General features: G+C 43.7%; 1 protein-coding gene and 1 non-coding gene across 2 annotated transcripts in view; one reads left to right on the top strand and one right to left on the bottom strand.

Annotated features, from left to right (window-relative positions):
• The window catches only part of LOC129851481 (mitogen-activated protein kinase 14A-like), a 42949-nt gene that overhangs the window by 7828 nt on the left and 16247 nt on the right, over positions 1 to 18874 (bottom strand). Inside the window, exons 3-8 of the mRNA XM_055918058.1 lie at positions 8635 to 8693; positions 7864 to 7975; positions 7661 to 7690; positions 7274 to 7321; positions 6308 to 6422; positions 3467 to 3538 (exon numbers count right to left, since the gene is read on the bottom strand). Coding sequence (XP_055774033.1) covers positions 3467 to 3538; positions 6308 to 6422; positions 7274 to 7321; positions 7661 to 7690; positions 7864 to 7975; positions 8635 to 8693 — 436 coding nt within the window. The remainder of the gene's footprint in view (positions 1 to 3466; positions 3539 to 6307; positions 6423 to 7273; positions 7322 to 7660; positions 7691 to 7863; positions 7976 to 8634; positions 8694 to 18874) is intronic.
• Positions 6983 to 7059, top strand: trnat-ugu (transfer RNA threonine (anticodon UGU)). The gene has a single exon. It is a non-coding gene; the product is annotated as a tRNA-Thr (tRNA).

Genomic DNA, 18874 nt, shown 5'->3' with positions numbered 1-18874 from the left:
TGTGTGTGTGTGTGTGTGTGTGAGTGTGTGTGTGTGGGTTGGTGGCGGGGTAGAGAATAAGATGAGGTGATGAGAGTAAATGTAGGGAGAGGAGGGAGGGAGGTAGAGAGGATGGAGAGAGCTGCCATACTGTACTATTGAATAGAGACAACATGCTTTTAGATCACAGCCAGCAGAGAAACATGTATCAGAGGAACAGATGAACTCAGATCAACAAGAGGGAATAAGGGCATTACAGGGCAGCTCTACTCAATGACAACTAGATCAGTGTTTCCCAACCCGGTCCTCCAGTACCACCAACAGTACACCGTTTTATTGTAGCCCTGGACAAACCCCTGGTGGTTTAGTCTCACCAGGGGTGATGGTCGGATTCTCGTTTATTGTCGAAGGAATGAGCGTTACACCAAGGCATGTATTCTGGAGCGGGATCGATTTGGAGGTGGAGGGTCCGTCATGGTCTGGGGCAGTGTGTCACAGCATCATCAGACTGAGCTTGTTGTCATTGCAGGCAATCTCAATGCTGTGCGTTACAGGGAAGACATCCTCTTCCCTCATGTGGTACCCTTCCTGCAGGCTCATCCTGACATCACCCTCCAGCATTACAATGCCACCAGCCATTCTGCACGTTCTGTGTGTGATTTCCTGCAAGACAGGAATGTCAACGTTCTGCCATGGCTAAGCGAAGAACCCCGATCTCAATCCCATTGAGCACGTCTGGGACCTGTTGGATCGGAGGGTGAGGGCTAGGGCCATTCCTCACAGAAATGTCCGGGAACTTGCAGGTGCCTTGGTGGAAGAGTGGGGTAACATCTCACAGCAATAACTTGGCAAATCTGGTGCAGTCATGAGGAGGAGATGCATTGCAGTACTTAATGCAGCTGGTGGCCACACCAGATACTGACTGTTACTTTTGATTTTGACCCCCCCTTTGTTCAGGGACACATTATCCCATTTCTGTTAGTCACATGTCTATGGAACTTGTTCAGTTTATGTTTCAGTTGTTGAATCTTGTTATGTTCCTCCAAATATTTACACATATTAAGTTTGATGAAAATAAACGCAGTTGACAGTGAGAGGACGTTTCTTTTTGAGTTGAGTTTATAGGCCCACTAAAATGTAAATGTGTATGTATGCATACAAGGGGCTCCAAAATTACTGGCACCCCTGACTGGCAATGCAAAAACAATACAAATATAAACAATATCATTATAGAGATAAACTAAAAATACCAACATGTGAGAAATACTGTACTTTATTCATGTTTCAATGGAACCAACCAAAATCATACAATTATTTAATACAAAAAACATTTCACCAAAATCAAGGTTTCATAATTGTTGGCACTCCTCATTTAGTACTTAGTGCCACCACCTCTGGCAAGGATAACAGCATGGGGTCTTTTCCTGTAATGTTTGACAAGGTTAAGGAACACATTTGGAGGGATTTTGGACCATTCCTCTATGCAGATCCTTTCAAGATCCTTCACATTCTTGGGTTTGCGTTTATCAACTGCCCTCTTCAACTCAGCCCACAGGTTTTCGATTGGATTGTGGTCCGGCGACTGAGATGGCCATGGCAGAACATTGATTTTGTTGTCACAGAACCATTGACGAGTGGATCTTGAAGTATGTTTAGGGTCATTGTCATGTTGGAAAGTCCACCTACTGGCCAAGTCCCAGCCTTCTGGCAGAGGCAACCAGATTATCAGGCAATTTTGGGTGACACTTGGTGGAATTCATTATGCCATCAATCTAAACCAGTGCCCCTGGACCTCTGGAATTAAAACAACCTCAAAACATCACTGACCCACCACCATATTTCACCGTGGGTATGAGGTGCCTCTCCTTGTATGCATCTCTGTTTCACCGTGGGTATGAGGTACCTCTCCTTGTCTCCATCTCTGTTTCACCGTGGGTATGAGGTGCCTCTCCTTGTATGCATCTCTGTTGTTTCGACGCCAATCATGCCGATGCTGTATCTGACCAAAACATTACATTCTGGTCTCATCTGACCAGAGCACCTTCTTCCAGTCATAATTTAAATGACGTTTGGCAAACTCCAAGTGCCTGCGCCTGTGTCTTGGGGTCAGAAAGGGGTTTCCAAAGAGCCTGTGGTTGTGAAGGTAGCGTCTGATGGTGCTTCTTGACGCCACCAAGGCCTGCAATTCTTTCAGTGATTCTTGGGGATTTTGTTGCTTGTCTCACCATCCTCCTCCCTATCCTGGGGGGCAAAATGCATTTGCGTCCTCTACCCGTGAGGTTTTCAACTGTTCCATATCTTTTGCATGTTTTAATAATTCCCCTGACAGTGCTCAGTGGTATATTCAATCCTTTGTGGATCTTCTTGTAGCCATGACCAGATTTATGAAGGTCTACGACCATCTGTCCCTTTTCAACTGCCAGTTCTTTTGTTTTCTTCATGGTGTTGACAAAGGGATATTGCATGTGTGTTAATTCATTTTTATACCCTAGTAAAACAGGAAGTGATGTAATGGCTCAATATAGTTCCTTAAGACTTCCTGGTTTAATTTTGGTAGATGTTATTTACAATCATCTTTAAGGGTGTCATTAATTGTGAAACCTTGATTTTGAGGACATTGATTTTTAATTAAATCAATAAATGATTTTGGTTGGTTCCATAGAAACATTAATAAAGTACAGTATTTCTCACATGTTGGTATTTTGAGTTTCTCTATAAATTATATTGTTTATGTTTTTTAAGTATTGTTTGTGCATTGCCAGTCAGGGGTGACAGTAATTTTGTAGGCCCATAAACTGTAGGCCCATAAACATGTATATATATGGATAGGCCCATTAATTAAAATGTACAAATACTTCCTATATAGTTTTAGATGTTCAAGAGTGGGCTGAAGTTATATATGTTTTCTCTATATATATTTTTTTACCCCCTTTTTCGATCTTGTTTCATCGTTGCAACTTCCCAATGGTCTCGGGAGGCGAAGATCGAGTCACGCGTCCTCCAAAACATGACCCGCCTAACCCGGAAGCCAGCCGCACCAATGTGTCGGAGGAAAACCATTCAACTGACGACCAGTGATCAGCCTGCAGACGCCCGGCCCACCACAAGGAGTCGCTAGAGAGCGATGAGCCAAGTAAACCCCCCGCCCCCCCCCCCCCCCCCCCCCCCCCCGGCCAAACCCTCCCACGCTGGGACAATTGTGCGCCGTCCTATGGGGCTCCCGATCACGGCCGGTTGTGATATAGCCCTGGTTTGAACCCGGGTCTGTAGTGACACCTCTAGCACTGCGATGCCCAAAATGTTTTTATTTGACCCAAAATAATAATTTCCCAAATAAACAAAACAATCAAACCTCCCGCGGGCCATATTGATTGGGCTCACGGGCAAGATCTGTATATTACCCACCCTTGATGTAGGGGATAGGGGTCAATATTACATTTGTCCATTAGAACTTTTCTCTGTCACCATGATGACAGTGAAAGGATACGGTCGGTGCCGGGGAATAACGTCCGTCCAGTGAGCAGCTCTGCCATGATGCAGCCTACTGACCAGATGTCCACTACAACAACAAAAACAATGTTACCATCCATTCAGGTAGTTGTCGGTTTTCTTTTGTGTGTGTGTGTGTGTGTGTGTGTGTGTGTGTGTGTACACTAGATGAGTATGTACCAGGTGTGTGTTGTATGTGTCATGTAGTAGTGATAGTTATAGTATATCATTACCTGTCATGTAGTAGTTATAGTATATCATTACCTGTCATGTTGTAGTGATAGTTATAGTATATCATTACCTGTCATGCAGTAGTGATAGTTATAGTATATCATTACCTGTCATGTAGTAGTGATAGTTATAGTATATCATTACCTGTCATGTAGTAGTGATAGTTATAGTATATCATTACCTGTCATGTTGTAGTGATAGTTATAGTATATCATTACCTGTCATGTAGTAGTGATAGTTATAGTATATCATTACCTGTCATGTTGTAGTGATAGTTATAGTATATCATTACCTGTCATGCAGTAGTGATAGTTATAGTATATCATTACCTGTCATGTAGTAGTGATAGTTATAGTATATCATTACCTGTCATGTAGTAGTGATAGTTATAGTACATCATTACCTGTCATGTAGTAGTTATAGTTATAGTATATCATTACCTGTCATGTAGTAGTGATAGTTATAGTATATCATTACCTGTCATGTAGTAGTGATAGTTATAGTATATCATTACCTGTCATGTAGTATTGATAGTTATAGTATATCATTACCTGTCATGTAGTAGTGATAGTTATAGTATATCATTACCTGTCATGTAGTAGTGATAGTTATAGTATATCATTACCTGTCATGTAGTATTGATAGTTATAGTATATCATTACCTGTCATGTAGTAGTGATAGTTATAGTATATCATTACCTGTCATGTAGTATTGATAGTTATAGTATATCATTACCTGTCATGTAGTATTGATAGTTATAGTATATCATTACCTGTCATGTAGTAGTGATAGTTATAGTATATCATTACCTGTCATGTAGTAGTGATAGTTATAGTATATCATTACCTGTCATGTAGTATTGATAGTTATAGTATATCATTACCTGTCATGTAGTAGTGATAGTATATCATTACCTGTCATGTAGTATTCATAGTTATAGTATATCATTACCTGTCATGTAGTAGTTATAGTTATAGTATATCATTACCTGTCATGTAGTATTGATAGTTATAGTATATCATTACCTGTAGTAGTGATAGTTATAGTATATCATTACCTGTAGTAGTGATAGTTATAGTATATCATTACCTGTCATGTAGTAGTGATAGTTATAGTATATCATTACCTGTCATGTAGTAGTGATAGTTATAGTATATCATTACCTGTCATGTAGTATTGATAGTTATAGTATATCATTACCTGTCATGTTGTAGTGATAGTTATAGTATATCATTACCTGTCATGTAGTATTGATAGTTATAGTATATCATTACCTGTCATGTAGTATTGATAGTTATAGTATATCATTACCTGTCATGTAGTAGTTATAGTATATCATTACCTGTCATGTTGTAGTGATAGTTATAGTATATCATTACCTGTCATGTTGTAGTGATAGTTATAGTATATCATTACCTGTCATGTTGTAGTGATAGTTATAGTATATCATTACCTGTCATGTAGTATTGATAGTTATAGTATATCATTACCTGTCATGTAGTAGTGATAGTATATCATTACCTGTCATGTAGTAGTGATAGTTATAGTATATCATTACCTGTCATGTAGTATTGATAGTTATAGTATATCATTACATGTCATGTAGTAGTGATAGTTATAGTATATCATTACCTGTCATGTAGTATTGATAGTTATAGTATATCATTACCTGTCATGTAGTAGTGATAGTGATAGTATATCATTACCTGTCATGTAGTATTGATAGTTATAGTATATCATTACCTGTCATGTAGTATTGATAGTGATAGTATATCATTACCTGTCATGTAGTAGTTATAGTATATCATTACCTGTCATGTAGTATTGATAGTTATAGTATATCATTACCTGTCATGTAGTATTGATAGTTATAGTATATCATTACATGTCATGTAGTAGTGATAGTTATAGTATATCATTACCTGTCATGTAGTAGTGATAGTTATAGTATATCATTACCTGTTATGTAGTAGTGATAGTTATAGTATATCATTACCTGTCATGTAGTAGTGATAGTATATCATTACCTGTCATGTAGTAGTGATAGTTATAGTATATCATTACCTGTCATGTAGTAGTGATAGTTATAGTATATCATTACCTGTCATGTTGTAGTGATAGTTATAGTATATCATTACCTGTCATGTTGTAGTGATAGTTATAGTATATCATTACCTGTCATGTTGTAGTGATAGTTATAGTATATCATTACCTGTTATGTAGTAGTGATAGTTATAGTATATCATTACCTGTCATGTTGTAGTGATAGTTATAGTATATCATTACCTGTCATGTAGTAGTGATAGTTATAGTATATCATTACCTGTCATGTAGTAGTGATAGTTATAGTATATCATTACCTGTCATGTTGTAGTGATAGTTATAGTATATCATTACCTGTCATGTTGTAGTGATAGTTATAGTATATCATTACCTGTCATGTAGTAGTGATAGTTATAGTATATCATTACCTGTCATGTAGTAGTGATAGTTATAGTATATCATTACCTGTCATGTAGTAGTTATAGTATATCATTACCTGTCATGTAGTAGTGATAGTTATAGTATATCATTACCTGTCATGTAGTAGTTATAGTATATCATTACCTGTCATGTTGTAGTGCATCCAGTTCAGCATGATCTCTGGGGCGCGGTACCACCTGGTCGCTACATAACCCGTCATCTCATCATCAGTGTGTCGCGCCAAACCAAAGTCCAGGATCTGACGGATAAATTAAGAGATAGGGGGTGTGTGTGTGTGTGTGTGTGTGTGTGTGTGTGTGTGTGTGTTGTATATGCGTGGGTGTATGTGAAGATAGGGTTAGCTATAAACAAACTCCACAGCAGATTAAATCCTACGCTTCTAACCTCGTGTGTGGGTGGAGTGTATTAAAGCCACTCTAATAATAATGAACACACAGTACTGTAAACAGTACTATCCAACAAGAACTATAACTGCTGGTACAAATTGTGTTATTACATGTTTTATGTTGCTGATCTGAATGTTGGCGACTGTCAGGTGTTTACATATACATTTTTTTTTAAAGACAACTACAGTAACATATTGCTTTCTAGATGGAGAGGAGGAGCTTATCAGAGCAGATGCTATATCCTAATTTGACCCTGCTTCTCACAGCATCAAGATAATACTGCAGCAACAGGAAATGTGAATTATTATGTGGATTATAATTAATGGACATTGTTGTAGGGGTTGATACATTTTTCGTTAGGGTAAATCAAGTCTGACATTTTAAAGTGGAATTTACAAACTTTAGAAGCCACGGTCCCGTGTGGCTCAGTTGGTAGAGCATGGCGCTTGTAACGCCAGGGTTGTGGGTTCAATTCCCACGGGGGGACCAGGGTTCAATTCCCATGGGGGGACCAGGATGAATATGTATGAACTTTCCAATTTGTAAGTCGCTCTGGATAAGAGCGTCTGCTAAATGACTTAAATGTAATGTAAATGTTTTTAAACCTTTAATACACTACAACAGATTGATCAGATTAAGATAGCAGATATATAGGCACTAAGGAGGGTACAGTAGGCCAATAGTATTATTATTATTTTTTTACCTTGAGCTCACAGTCCTCATTCACTGCCAGATTACTGGGCTTCAGATCCTGTGGAGAGAGGGAAGGAGGGAGAAGAGAGAGATGGAGGGAGGGAGAAGAGAGAGATGGAGGGAGGGAGAAGAGAGAGATGGAGGGAGGGAGAAGAAAGAGATGGAGGGAGGGAGAAGAGAGAAGAGAGAGAGGGAGGGAGGAGATGGAGGGAAAAGAGAGAGAGGGACGGAGGAGATGGAGAGAGAGAGGGACGGAGGAGATGGAGAGAGAGTCGGAGGAGATGGAGAGAGAGAGGGAGGTAGGGGTGAATAAGGAAGGTATTGAGTAATATGCCCATCCTCCACCCCATGCAAGCATCTTGATTTAAATATGAAATGTAAATATGATGTAACTTACTCTGTGGATGATGTCTGCTGAATGGATATACTGCAAAACAGAACAACAATTAAGAACACTGCATATCTACGGAACCTTTACCTGCTGCAGCTATGGAAAAACGCATGCAGACAGACAGACAGAGACAGACAGAGACAGAGACAGAGACAGAGACAGAGCCAGAGCCAGAGCCAGACAGGAGGCAGACAGCGAGAAACACCTACCTTGAGTCCCCTGAGGATCTGGTATATGAGGAATTGCACATGGTCGTCTGTCAGCTTCTGACACTTCACTATGTTGTTGAGGTCCGCCCCCATCAGGTGGGTCACAAGGTACCTGCCAATCAAAAAAAAAAAGAAGAAAAAAAGAAAGAAGAGGAAGACAGGTTGTCACCATGGCAACACAACAAGAGAGAGTATGAAAGAGAGAGAGTATGTCTCCTCTGCCAGCACTACGAATTTCAAGCCATAAACACTGCTAAAAGCTTTACATATCCTTTAGGGTGAACCAGGGAGAGATGTGTGTGTGTGTGTGTGTGTGTGTGTGTGTGTGTGTGTGTGTGTGTGTGTGTGTGTGTGTGTGTGTGTGTGTGTGTGTGTGTGTGTGTGTGTGTGTGTGTGTGTGTGTGTGAAGTGATATGAAGTGAAGGATATTGCGTCAGTATTCTGCACACACACTGGCAGCCATGGAGAAAGTGGAATGGTTGTTACCATGGAAATAAGGAATAATGTGTGCACGTGGTAATCCTGCCTGTTCCTTAGTGAGATGAACCACACAACAAACCATATGAAATAAAGATCTGCAGAAATTGGTTTGATTAAATAAACCATCATATCACACATGCGTGCGTGCGTGTGCTTGTGCTTGTGTGTGTGTGTGCATCCGCGCATGCGTTCTGCTAGGCAATTTAAACTCCAAGAGCTATATGAACTGCCAGAGAGAGGGGGGGATAGAAGTGGAGGAAAGAGAAAGAGACAAAGAAAGCGGTTACTCACACGTCATTGAATTCCTCTAGGCTGGTGGCAGGCGTGAACACATCCAACAGACCAATCACCTAACAGAGAGCAAATGTCAAAAGGTTACACAACATTCTACACACAACAGACAAGACTCACACTAGAGATAAAGGTCATACAACAGAAAAAAAATATTGTCCGTGTCTGAATAACCGTACTTGCGTTCTAAATTTCAAGCAGACCACCATAGTCCCTGTGCCCAAGGAAGCGAAGGTAACCTGCCTAAATTATTAAGTGCTTTGATAGGTGCTTTGATAGGCTGGTCATGGCTCACATCAACAGCATCCTCCCGGACACCCTAGACCCACTCCAATTCGCATACCGCCCAACAGATCCAGAGATGACGCAATCTCAGTCGCACTCCACACTGCCCTTTCCCACCTGGACAAAAGGAACACCTATGTGAGAATGCTGTTCATTGACTACAGCTCAGCGTTCAACACCATAGTGCCCATGAAGATTATCACTACGCTAAGGACCCTGGGACTAAACACCTCCCTCTGTAACTGGATCCTGGACTTCCTGGCGGGCCGCCCCCAGGTGGTAAGAGTAGGCAACAACATGTCTGCCACGCTGATCCTTAACAATGGGGCCCCTCAGGGGTGTGTACTTAGTCCCCTCCTGTACTCCCTGTTCACCCACGACTGCGTGGCCAAACACGACTCCAACACCATCATTAAGTTTGCTGACAACACAACAGTGGTAGGCCTGATCACCGAAAAAGATGAGATGGCATATAGGGAGGAGGTCGGAGAAGTGTGGTGCCAGGACAACAACCTCTCAAAGTGAGCAAGACAAAGAAGCTGATCGTGGACTACAGGAAAAGGCAGGCCGAACAGGCCCCCCCCCCCCCCCCCCATTAACATTGATGGGGCTGTAGTGGAGCGGGGAGTGTTTCAAGTTCTTTGGTGTCCACATCAACAGTGAACTATCATGGTCCAAACATACCATTATAGTCGTGAAGAGGGCACGACAAAAGCTTTTCCCCCTCAGGGGACTGAAAAGATTTGGCCTGTGTCTCCAGATCCTCAAAAGGTTCTACAGCTGCACCATCGAGAGCATCCTGATCGGTTGCATCACTGCCTGGTATGGCAACTGCTCGGCATCTGTCTAAGACGCTACAAGAGGGTGGTGCGAATGGGCCAGTACATCACTGGGGCCAAGTTCCCTGCCGCCATCCAGGACCTATATAATAGGCGGTGTCAGAGGAAAGCCCATAAAATTGTCAGAGACTCCAGTCACCAAAGTTATAGACTGTTTTCACTAAAACCGCATGGCAAGTGGTACCGGAACGCCAAGTCTAGGACCAAAAGGCTCCTCAACAGCTTCTACCCCCAAGCCATATGACTGCTGAACAATTAATAAAATTGCCACCAGACAATTTACATTGACATATTGACCCCCCCCCCCCCTTTTTACAATACAACTGATTGGCTAAAACGCATTAAGAAGGAAAGAAGTTCCACAAATGAACTTTAACAAGGCCCACCTTGTTAATTGAAATGCATTCCAGGTGAATACCTCATGAAGCTGGTTGAGAGAATGCCAAGAGAGTGCAAAGCTGTCAAGGCAAAGGGTGGCTACTTTGAAGAATCTCAAATATATTTAGATTTGTTTAACACTTTTTTGGTTACTACCTGATTCCATGTGTTATTTCATAGTTTTTTTTTTTTTAAATAAAATTTTCTCCCATTTTCTCTCCAATTTTCGTGGTATCCAATCGCTAGTAATTACTATCTTGTCTCATCGCTACAACTCCCAACTCTACGGGCTCGGGAGAGACGAAGGTCGAAAGCCACGCGTCCTCCGAAGCACAACCCAACCAAGCCGCACTGCTTCTTAACACAGCGCGCCTCCAACCCGGCAGCCAGCCGCACCAATGTGTCGGAGGAAACACCGTGTACCTGGCCCCCTTGGTTAGCGCGCACTGCGCCCAGCCCGCCACAGGAGTCGCTGGAGCGCGATGAGACAAGGATATCCCTACCGGCCAAACCCTCCCTAACCCGGACAACGCTAGGCCAATTGTGCGAACCCGCGAACCCAGAGACTCTGGTGGTGCAGCTAGCACTGCATCGCAGTGCCCTAGACCACTGCGCCACCCGGGAGGCCCGTTATTTCATAGTTTTGATGTCTTCACTATTATTCTACAATGTAGAAATAGTAAAAATAAATAAAAACCCTTGAATGAGTAGGTGTGTCCAAACTTTTGACTGGTCCTGTATATTTTAGACTGCTTGTCGAATGTTGGTCGACCAACAGCCTATCGACCAGTCGACTAAATGGGGTCAGCCCTAAGGACGATTATCACACCGTCTGTAGTTTTAGTAAGTAGTAGGCAAGACCGTATCGGAAATGGCCATTGACACTGACACAAAACAAACATGTGGTCTTCTTTCAATTGCTAAAAACCTTCAGGGGAAAACAAGCAACGTCATGGTGAGACTGTGCTACCACCCGGTGTCCTTGACATGATCCATCACTTTGTTTTAACATTGGATAAAAGGTTTATTTGACAACCACGAACATCACGTTTCATTAAACAAAATGATGGATTTTAGACTCCAGTAACGTCGGGTTGTTCTCAAAGCTTTGGAACAGCCGACACCCCCGTTCTTCTCTCCTCACAAGGCAGAAAATCCAATCAAATGTTATCGTAGGTACAGCGAAATGCTTGCGTTTCTAGCTCCAACAGTGCAGTAACACCTAGCAATACACACAACAGAACGAAATGTCAGGAATATAAAACAGTATGTGGACACCCCTTCAAATGAGTGGATACAGATATTTCAGCCACAACCTTTGCTGACAGGTGTATAAAATCAAGCACACAACCATACAATCTCCATAGACAAAAAATGGCATTAGAATGGCCTTATGGAAGAGCTCAGTGACTTTCAAACTGCATCTGGAAGCAACGTCAGCACAAGAACTGTTTGTCGGGAACATCATGAAATGGGTTTCCATGGCTGAGCAGTCACACAAAAGCCTAAGATCACCATGCACAATGCCAAGCGTCGGCTGGAGTGGGGTAAAAGCTCACTGCCAGTGGACTCTGGAGAAGTGGAAACGTATTCTCTGGAGTGATGAATCACTCTTCTCCCTCTGGCAGTCCGACCGACGAATCCGTGTTTGGTGGATGCCAGGAGAGCGCTACCTTCTCGAATGCATAGTGACAACTGTAAAGCTTGGTGGAGGAGGAATAATTGTCTGGGGCTTTTTATGGTTCGGGCTTTTCCCTTCCAGTGAAGGGAAATTTTAACGCTACAACATACATGGACATTCTAGATGATTCTGTGCTTCCAACTTTGCGGCAACAGTTCGGGGAAGGCCCTTTCCTGTTTCAGCATGACACAAAGCGAAGTCCATACAGAAATGGTTTGTCAAGATCTGTGTGGAAGAACTTGACTGGCCTGCACAGAGCTCTGACCTCAACCCCATCGAACAGCTTTGGGATTAATTGGAACGCAGACTGCGAGCCAGGCCTAATCACCCAAAATCAGTGCCCGACCTCACTCAGCAATGTTCCAACATCTAGTAGAAAGCCTTCCCAGAAGAGTGGAGGCTGTTATAGCAGAAAAAGGGGGGACCAACTCCATATTAATGTTCATGAATTTGGAATGAGATGTTTGATGACCAGGTGTCCACATACTTCATGTATATAAACAAAATATAAACAAATACATATAAAGGCAACATCACTTATGCTGCCAAACATACCCTTGTAAAACTGACCATCCTACCAATCCTCGACTACAAAAATCTCTGAAACTGGAAACACTTATCTCCCTCACTAGCTTTAAGCACCAGCTGTCAGAGCAGCTCATAGATTACTGCACCTGTACATAGCCCATCTATAATTTAGCCCAAACAACTACCTCTTTACCTACTGTATTTATTTATTTTGCTCCTTTGCACCCCATTATTTCTATCTCTACTTTGCACCTTCTTCCACTGCAAACCAACCATTCCAGTGTTATTTTTTTACTTGCTATATTGTATTTACTTCGCCACCATGGCCTTTTTATATATTTTTTTATTTATTTATAAATATATTTTGTTTGCCTTCACCTCCCTTATCTCACCTCACTTGCTCATATTGTATATAGACTTATTTTCACTGTATTATTGACTGTATGTTTGTTTTACTCCATGTGTAACTATGTGTTGTTGTATGTGTCGAACTGCTTTGCTTTATCTTGGCCAGGTCGCAATTGTAAATGAGAACGTGTTCTCAATTTGCCTACCTGGTTAAATAAAGGTGAAATAAAAAATGTAAAGTGTTGGTTCCACGTTTCATGACCTGAAATAAATGATCCCAGAAATGTTCCATATGCACAAAAAATGTATTTCTCTCAAATTCTGGGAACAAATTTGTTTACATTCCCTGACAGATGTGGCATATCGATAAGCTGATTAAACAGCATGATCGTTACACAGGTGCACCTTGTGCTGGGGACAATAAAAAGCCACTCTAAAATGCTCAGTTTTGTCACACTAAACAATGCCACAGATACCTCAAGTTTTGAGGGAGCGTGTAATTGGCATGCTGACTGTATGAATGTCCACCAGTGCTGTTGCCAGAGAATTTAATGTTGAATGTTAATTTTCTACCATAAGCCACCTCTGTCATTTTTTTAGATTTGGTAGTACGTCCAACCTGCCTTACAACCGCAGACCACATGTGACCACTCTAGCCAGGGACCTCCACATCCTGCTTCTTCACTTGCTGGATCATCTGAGACCAGCCAACCGGATAGCTGATGCAACTAAAGAGTATTTCTGTCTGTAATAAAGCCCTTTTGGGGAGCAAAACGATTTCTGATTGGCTGGGCCTGGCTCCCCAGTGGGTGGGCCTATGTACTCTCACTCTCCTATGCACCACCCATGGCTGTGCCCCTGCCCAGTCATGTGAACTCCATAGGTTAGCAGCTAATGAATTTATTTCAATTTTCTGATTTCCTTATATGAACTGTAACTTAGTACAATTGTTGAATTAACATGTTTGTTCAGTATAGTATTAATGTGTGTGTGTCTGTGTATATTTTAATCTAAAATGGATTCAATTAAAAAGTGTTCCTCATCAATCTACACACAATACCCCATAATGACCAAGTGAAAACAGGTTCTGAAAATTATGAAAAATAAAAAACTGAAATACCTTATTTACATAAGTATTCAGACCCTTTGCTATGAAACTCAAAATTGAGCTCAGGTGCAACCTGTTTCCATTATTCATCCTTGAGATGTTTCTTCAACTTGATTGGTCCACCTGTCGTAAATTCAATTGATTGGACATGATTTGAAAAGGCACACACCTGTCTATATAAGGTCCCACAGTTGACAGGGCATGTCAGAGCAAAAACCAAGCCATGAGGTCAAAGGAATTGTCCGTAGAGCTATGAAACAGGAGTGTGTCGAGACACAGATCTGGGGAAGGGTACCAACACATTTCTGCAGGATTGAAGGTCCACAAAAACACAGTGGCTTCCATGATTCTTAAATGGATGAAGTTTGGAACCACCAAGAATCTTCCTACAGCTGGACACCCGGCCAAACTGAGCAATCGGAGGAAAAGGGCTTTGGTCAGGGAGGTGACCAAGAACCCGATGGTCACTCTGACAGATCTCCAGAATCCCTCTGTGGAGATGGGAGAACCTTCCAGAAGGACAACCATCTCTGCAGCACTCCACCAATCAGGCCTTTATGATAGAGTGGGCAGACAGAAACCACTCTCCAGTAAAAGGCACAGGACAGCCCGCTTGGAGTTTCCCAAAAGGCACCGAAAGACTCTCAGACCATAAGAAACAATATTCTCTAGTCTGATGAAACCAAGACTAAACTCTTTCGCCTGAATGCCAAGTGTCATGTCTGGAGGAAAGCTGGCACCATCCCTATGGTGAAGCATGGTGGTGGCAGCATCATGCTGTGGCTGTGGGGATGTTTTTCAGCAGCAGGGACTGGGAGACTAGTCAAGATCGAGGGAAAGATGAACGGAGAAAAGTACAGAGAGATCCTTGATGAAAACCTGCTCCAGAGTGCTCAGGACGTTAGACTGGGGTGAAGGTTCACTTTCCAACAGGACAACAACCCTAAGCACACAGCCAAGAAAAATGCAGGAGAGGCTTCGGGACAAGTCTCCGAATCTCCTCGACTGGCCCAGCCAGAGCCCGGACTTTAACCCGATCAAATATCTCTGGAGACCTGAAAGTAGCTTGGCAGCGAGGCTCCCCATCCAACCCGACAGCGCTTGAGAGAATCTGCAGAGAAAAATTAGAGAAACTCCCCAAATACAGGTGTGCCAAGCTTGTAGCGTCATACCCAAGAAGACTCAAGGCTGTAATCGCTGCCAAAGGTGCTTCAACAAAGTACTAAAATAAAGGGTCTGAATACTTATCGAAATGTATATTTCATTCTGGGGTATTGTGATGTCATTCTGGGGTATTGTGATGTCATTATGGTGTATTGTGATGTCATTATGGGGTATTGTGATGTCATTCTGGGGTATTGTGTGTAGATTGATGAGGGATAAAAACGATTTAATCCATTCTACAATCAGGCTGTAATGTAACAAAATGTGGAAAAAGTCAAGGGGTCTGAATACTTTGTGAATGCACTGTGTGTGTGTGTGTATATATATATATATAAAGAAATAAAAAGTATATGAATAGAAAAGGTGTGTACAGCAGTAGTTATATAGGTAGAGCCTTGACTAGAATACAGTATATATATATTTGTGAAATGGGTAAAACAGTATGTCAACAGTATTTAAGTGACCAGTGTTCCATGTCTATGTACATAGGGCAGCAGCCTCTAAGGTGCAGGGTAGAGTAACCGGGTGGTAGCCGGCTAGTAACAGTGACTAAGGTGCAGGGTAGAGTAACCGGGTGGTAGCCGGTTAATAACAGTGACTAAGGTGCAGGGTAGAGTAACTGGGTGGTAGCCGGCTAGTAACAGTGACTAAGGTGCAGGGTAGAGTAACCGGGTGGTAGCCGGTTAATAACAGTGACTAAGGTGCAGGGTAGAGTAACCGGGTGGTAGCCGGCTAGTAACAGTGACTAAGGTGCAGGGTAGAGTACCGGGTGGTAGCCGGCTAGTAACAGTGACTAAGGTGCAGGGTAGAGTACTGGTGGTAGCAGGCTAGTAACAGTGACTAAGGTTCAGGGTAGAGTACCGGGTGGTAGCCGGCTAGTAACAGTGACTAAGGTGCAGGGTAGAGTACCGGGTGGTAGTCGGCTAGTAACAGTGACTAAGGTGCAGGGTAGAGTAACCGGGTGGTAGCCGGCTAGTAATAGTGACTAAGGTTCAGGGTAGAGTACCGGGTGGTAGCCGGCTAGTAACAGTGACTACGGTGCAGGGTAGAGTACCGGGTGGTAGCCGGCTAGTAACAGTGACTAAGGTGCAGAGTAGAGTAACTGGGTGGTAGCCGGCTAGTAACAGTGACTAAGGTGCAGGGTAGAGTACCGGGTGGTAGCCGGCTAGTAATAGTGACTAAGGTGCAGGGTAGAGTACCTGGTGGTAGCCGGCTAGTAACAGTGACTAAGGTGCAGGGTAGAGTACCGGGTGGTAGCCGGCTAGTAATAGTGACTAAGGTGCAGGGTAGAGTACAGGGTGGTAGCCGGCTAGTAACAGTGACTAAGGTGCAGGGTAGAGTAACCGGGTGGTAGCCGGCTAGTAACAGTGACTAAGGTGCAGGGTAGAGTACAGGGTGGTAGCCGGCTAGTGACAGTGACTAAGGTGCAGGGTAGAGTACCCGGGTGGTAGCCAGCTAGTAACAGTGACTAAGGTTCAGGCTGGTAGCGGCTAGTAACAGTGACTAAGGTGCAGGGTAGAGTACCGGGTGGTAGCCGGCTAGTAACAGTGACTAAGGTGCAGGGTAGAGTACTGGTGGTAGCAGGCTAGTAACAGTGACTAAGGTTCAGGGTAGAGTACCGGGTGGTAGCCGGCTAGTAACAGTGACTAAGGTGCAGGGTAGAGTACCGGGTGGTAGTCGGCTAGTAACAGTGACTAAGGTGCAGGGTAGAGTAACCGGGTGGTAGCCGGCTAGTAATAGTGACTAAGGTTCAGGGTAGAGTACCGGGTGGTAGCCGGCTAGTAACAGTGACTACGGTGCAGGGTAGAGTACCGGGTGGTAGCCGGCTAGTAACAGTGACTAAGGTGCAGAGTAGAGTAACTGGGTGGTAGCCGGCTAGTAACAGTGACTAAGGTGCAGGGTAGAGTACCGGGTGGTAGCCGGCTAGTAATAGTGACTAAGGTGCAGGGTAGAGTACCTGGTGGTAGCCGGCTAGTAACAGTGACTAAGGTGCAGGGTAGAGTACCGGGTGGTAGCCGGCTAGTGACAGTGACTAAGGTGCAGGGTAGAGTACCCGGGTGGTAGCCAGCTAGTAACAGTGACTAAGGTTCAGGCTGGTAGCGGCTAGTAACAGTGACTAAGGTTCAGGGTAGAGTACCGGGTGGTAGCCGGCTAGTAACAGTGACTACGGTGCAGGTTTGAGTAACCGGGTGGTAGCCGGCTAGTAACAGTGACTAAGGTGCAGGGTAGAGTACCGGGTGGTAGCCGGCTAGTAACAGTGACTAAGGTGCAGGGTAGAGTACCCGGGTGGTAGCCGGCTAGTAATAGTGACTAAGGTGCAGGGTAGAGTACCAGGTGGTAGCCGGCTAGTAACAGTGACTAAGGTGCAGGTTTGAGTAACCGGGTGGTAGCCGGCTAGTAACAGTGACTAAGATTCAGGGCAGGGTACTGGGTGGTAGCCGGCTAGTAATAGTGACTAAGATTCAGGGCAGGGTACTGGGTGGTAGCCGGCTAGAGGGGAGTGTTTAACTGTCTGATGGCCTTGAGATAGAAGCTGTTAATCAATCTTTCTGTCCCAGCTTTGATGCACCTGTACTGTCTCCACCTTCTAGATGGTAGCGGGATGAACAAGCTGTGGCTCGAGAGGCTGAGGTCCTTGATGATCTTCTTGGTCTTCCTGTGACATTGGGTGCTGTAGATGTCCTGGAGGGCAAGCAGTGTGTCCCCGGTGATGTGTTGGGCTGACCGCACCACCTTCTGGATGGCCCTGCGGTTGCAGGCGGTGCAATTGCCGTACCAGGCGGTGAAACAGCCCGACAGGATACTCTCAATGGTGGATCTCTAGTTTGTGATGGTCTTAGGGGCCAAGCCAAACCTCTTTAGCCTCCTGGGGTTGTAGAGGCGCTGTTCTTCACCACACTGTCAGTGTGGAGGGAACATTTCAGGTCCTCAGTGATGTGCACACAGAGGAACTTGAAACTTTTGACCCTCTATACTGAGGCTCTGTAGATGTGGATGATGGCGTGCTCTCTCTGTTGTCTCCTGTAGTCCACGATCAGCTCCTTCGTTTTGTTGACATTGAGGGAGAGGTTATTTTCCTGGCACCACTTTGCCAGGGCCCTCACCTCCTCCATGTAGGCGGTCTTGTCGTTGTTGGTAATATGGCCTACTAATGTTGTGTCGACAGCAAACTTGATGATTGAGTTGGAGATGTGAAGCTAATGTTTGCTGTGTGTGTGGACGTGTTTAACTATTCTTGTGGGGACCGAAAGTTCCCACTAGAATAGTAAACAAACAAAAATGTGACCAACTGGGGACATTTTGTTAGTCCCCAGAGGTCAAATGCTATTTCTAGGGGGTTTAGGGTTAAGGTTAAAATTAGTGTTAGAATTACATTAAGAGTTAGGGTTAGAAGCTACGGTTAGTTTTAGGGTTAGGGTTAGGAACTAGGTTTAGGGTTAGGGTTAAGGTTAGGTTTTTTGTTTAGGGTAAGAGTACAGGTTAGGGTTAGGGGTTAGAGAAACTAGGTATTGTATGGGACTGAATTATGTGTGAGGCTGTTAACACATAGGGAAAGTGATGAATGAACTCTGAACAGGAAAATCATCCAGAATGCAATTAGAGAGAGAGGCCGAGGAGAGAGAAAAATAAAAAGGGAGAGTGTGTGAGCAGAGCTAGCATGCAGGCAGTGTGTGGGTGACTAGAGAGGGGGGGGGGAGAAGAGGAGACGTCGTGCCAGACCCAGTGTGCCCCCTTCTAGAGAAAGGGACTGAGGTGGGTGGGTTTCATAACAACACTACTCCACACCGCCCACGCAGGGCAGTGCCCGCTGCGATTGGTGTACTACAGCCAAAGCAAACAGTGATTGGCCGACTCAGCCTTTTCAAAAAAGCACAACCAACAGTGTAACCAGGCAACAGTGGGGAAATC

Source organism: Salvelinus fontinalis, chromosome 3, assembly GCF_029448725.1.
Source record: "Salvelinus fontinalis isolate EN_2023a chromosome 3, ASM2944872v1, whole genome shotgun sequence".
Classification (NCBI taxonomy): domain Eukaryota; kingdom Metazoa; phylum Chordata; class Actinopteri; order Salmoniformes; family Salmonidae; genus Salvelinus; species Salvelinus fontinalis.
The sequence above is the reverse complement of the archived record's forward strand: the minus strand, read 5'-3'. Positions and strand labels throughout refer to the sequence as shown.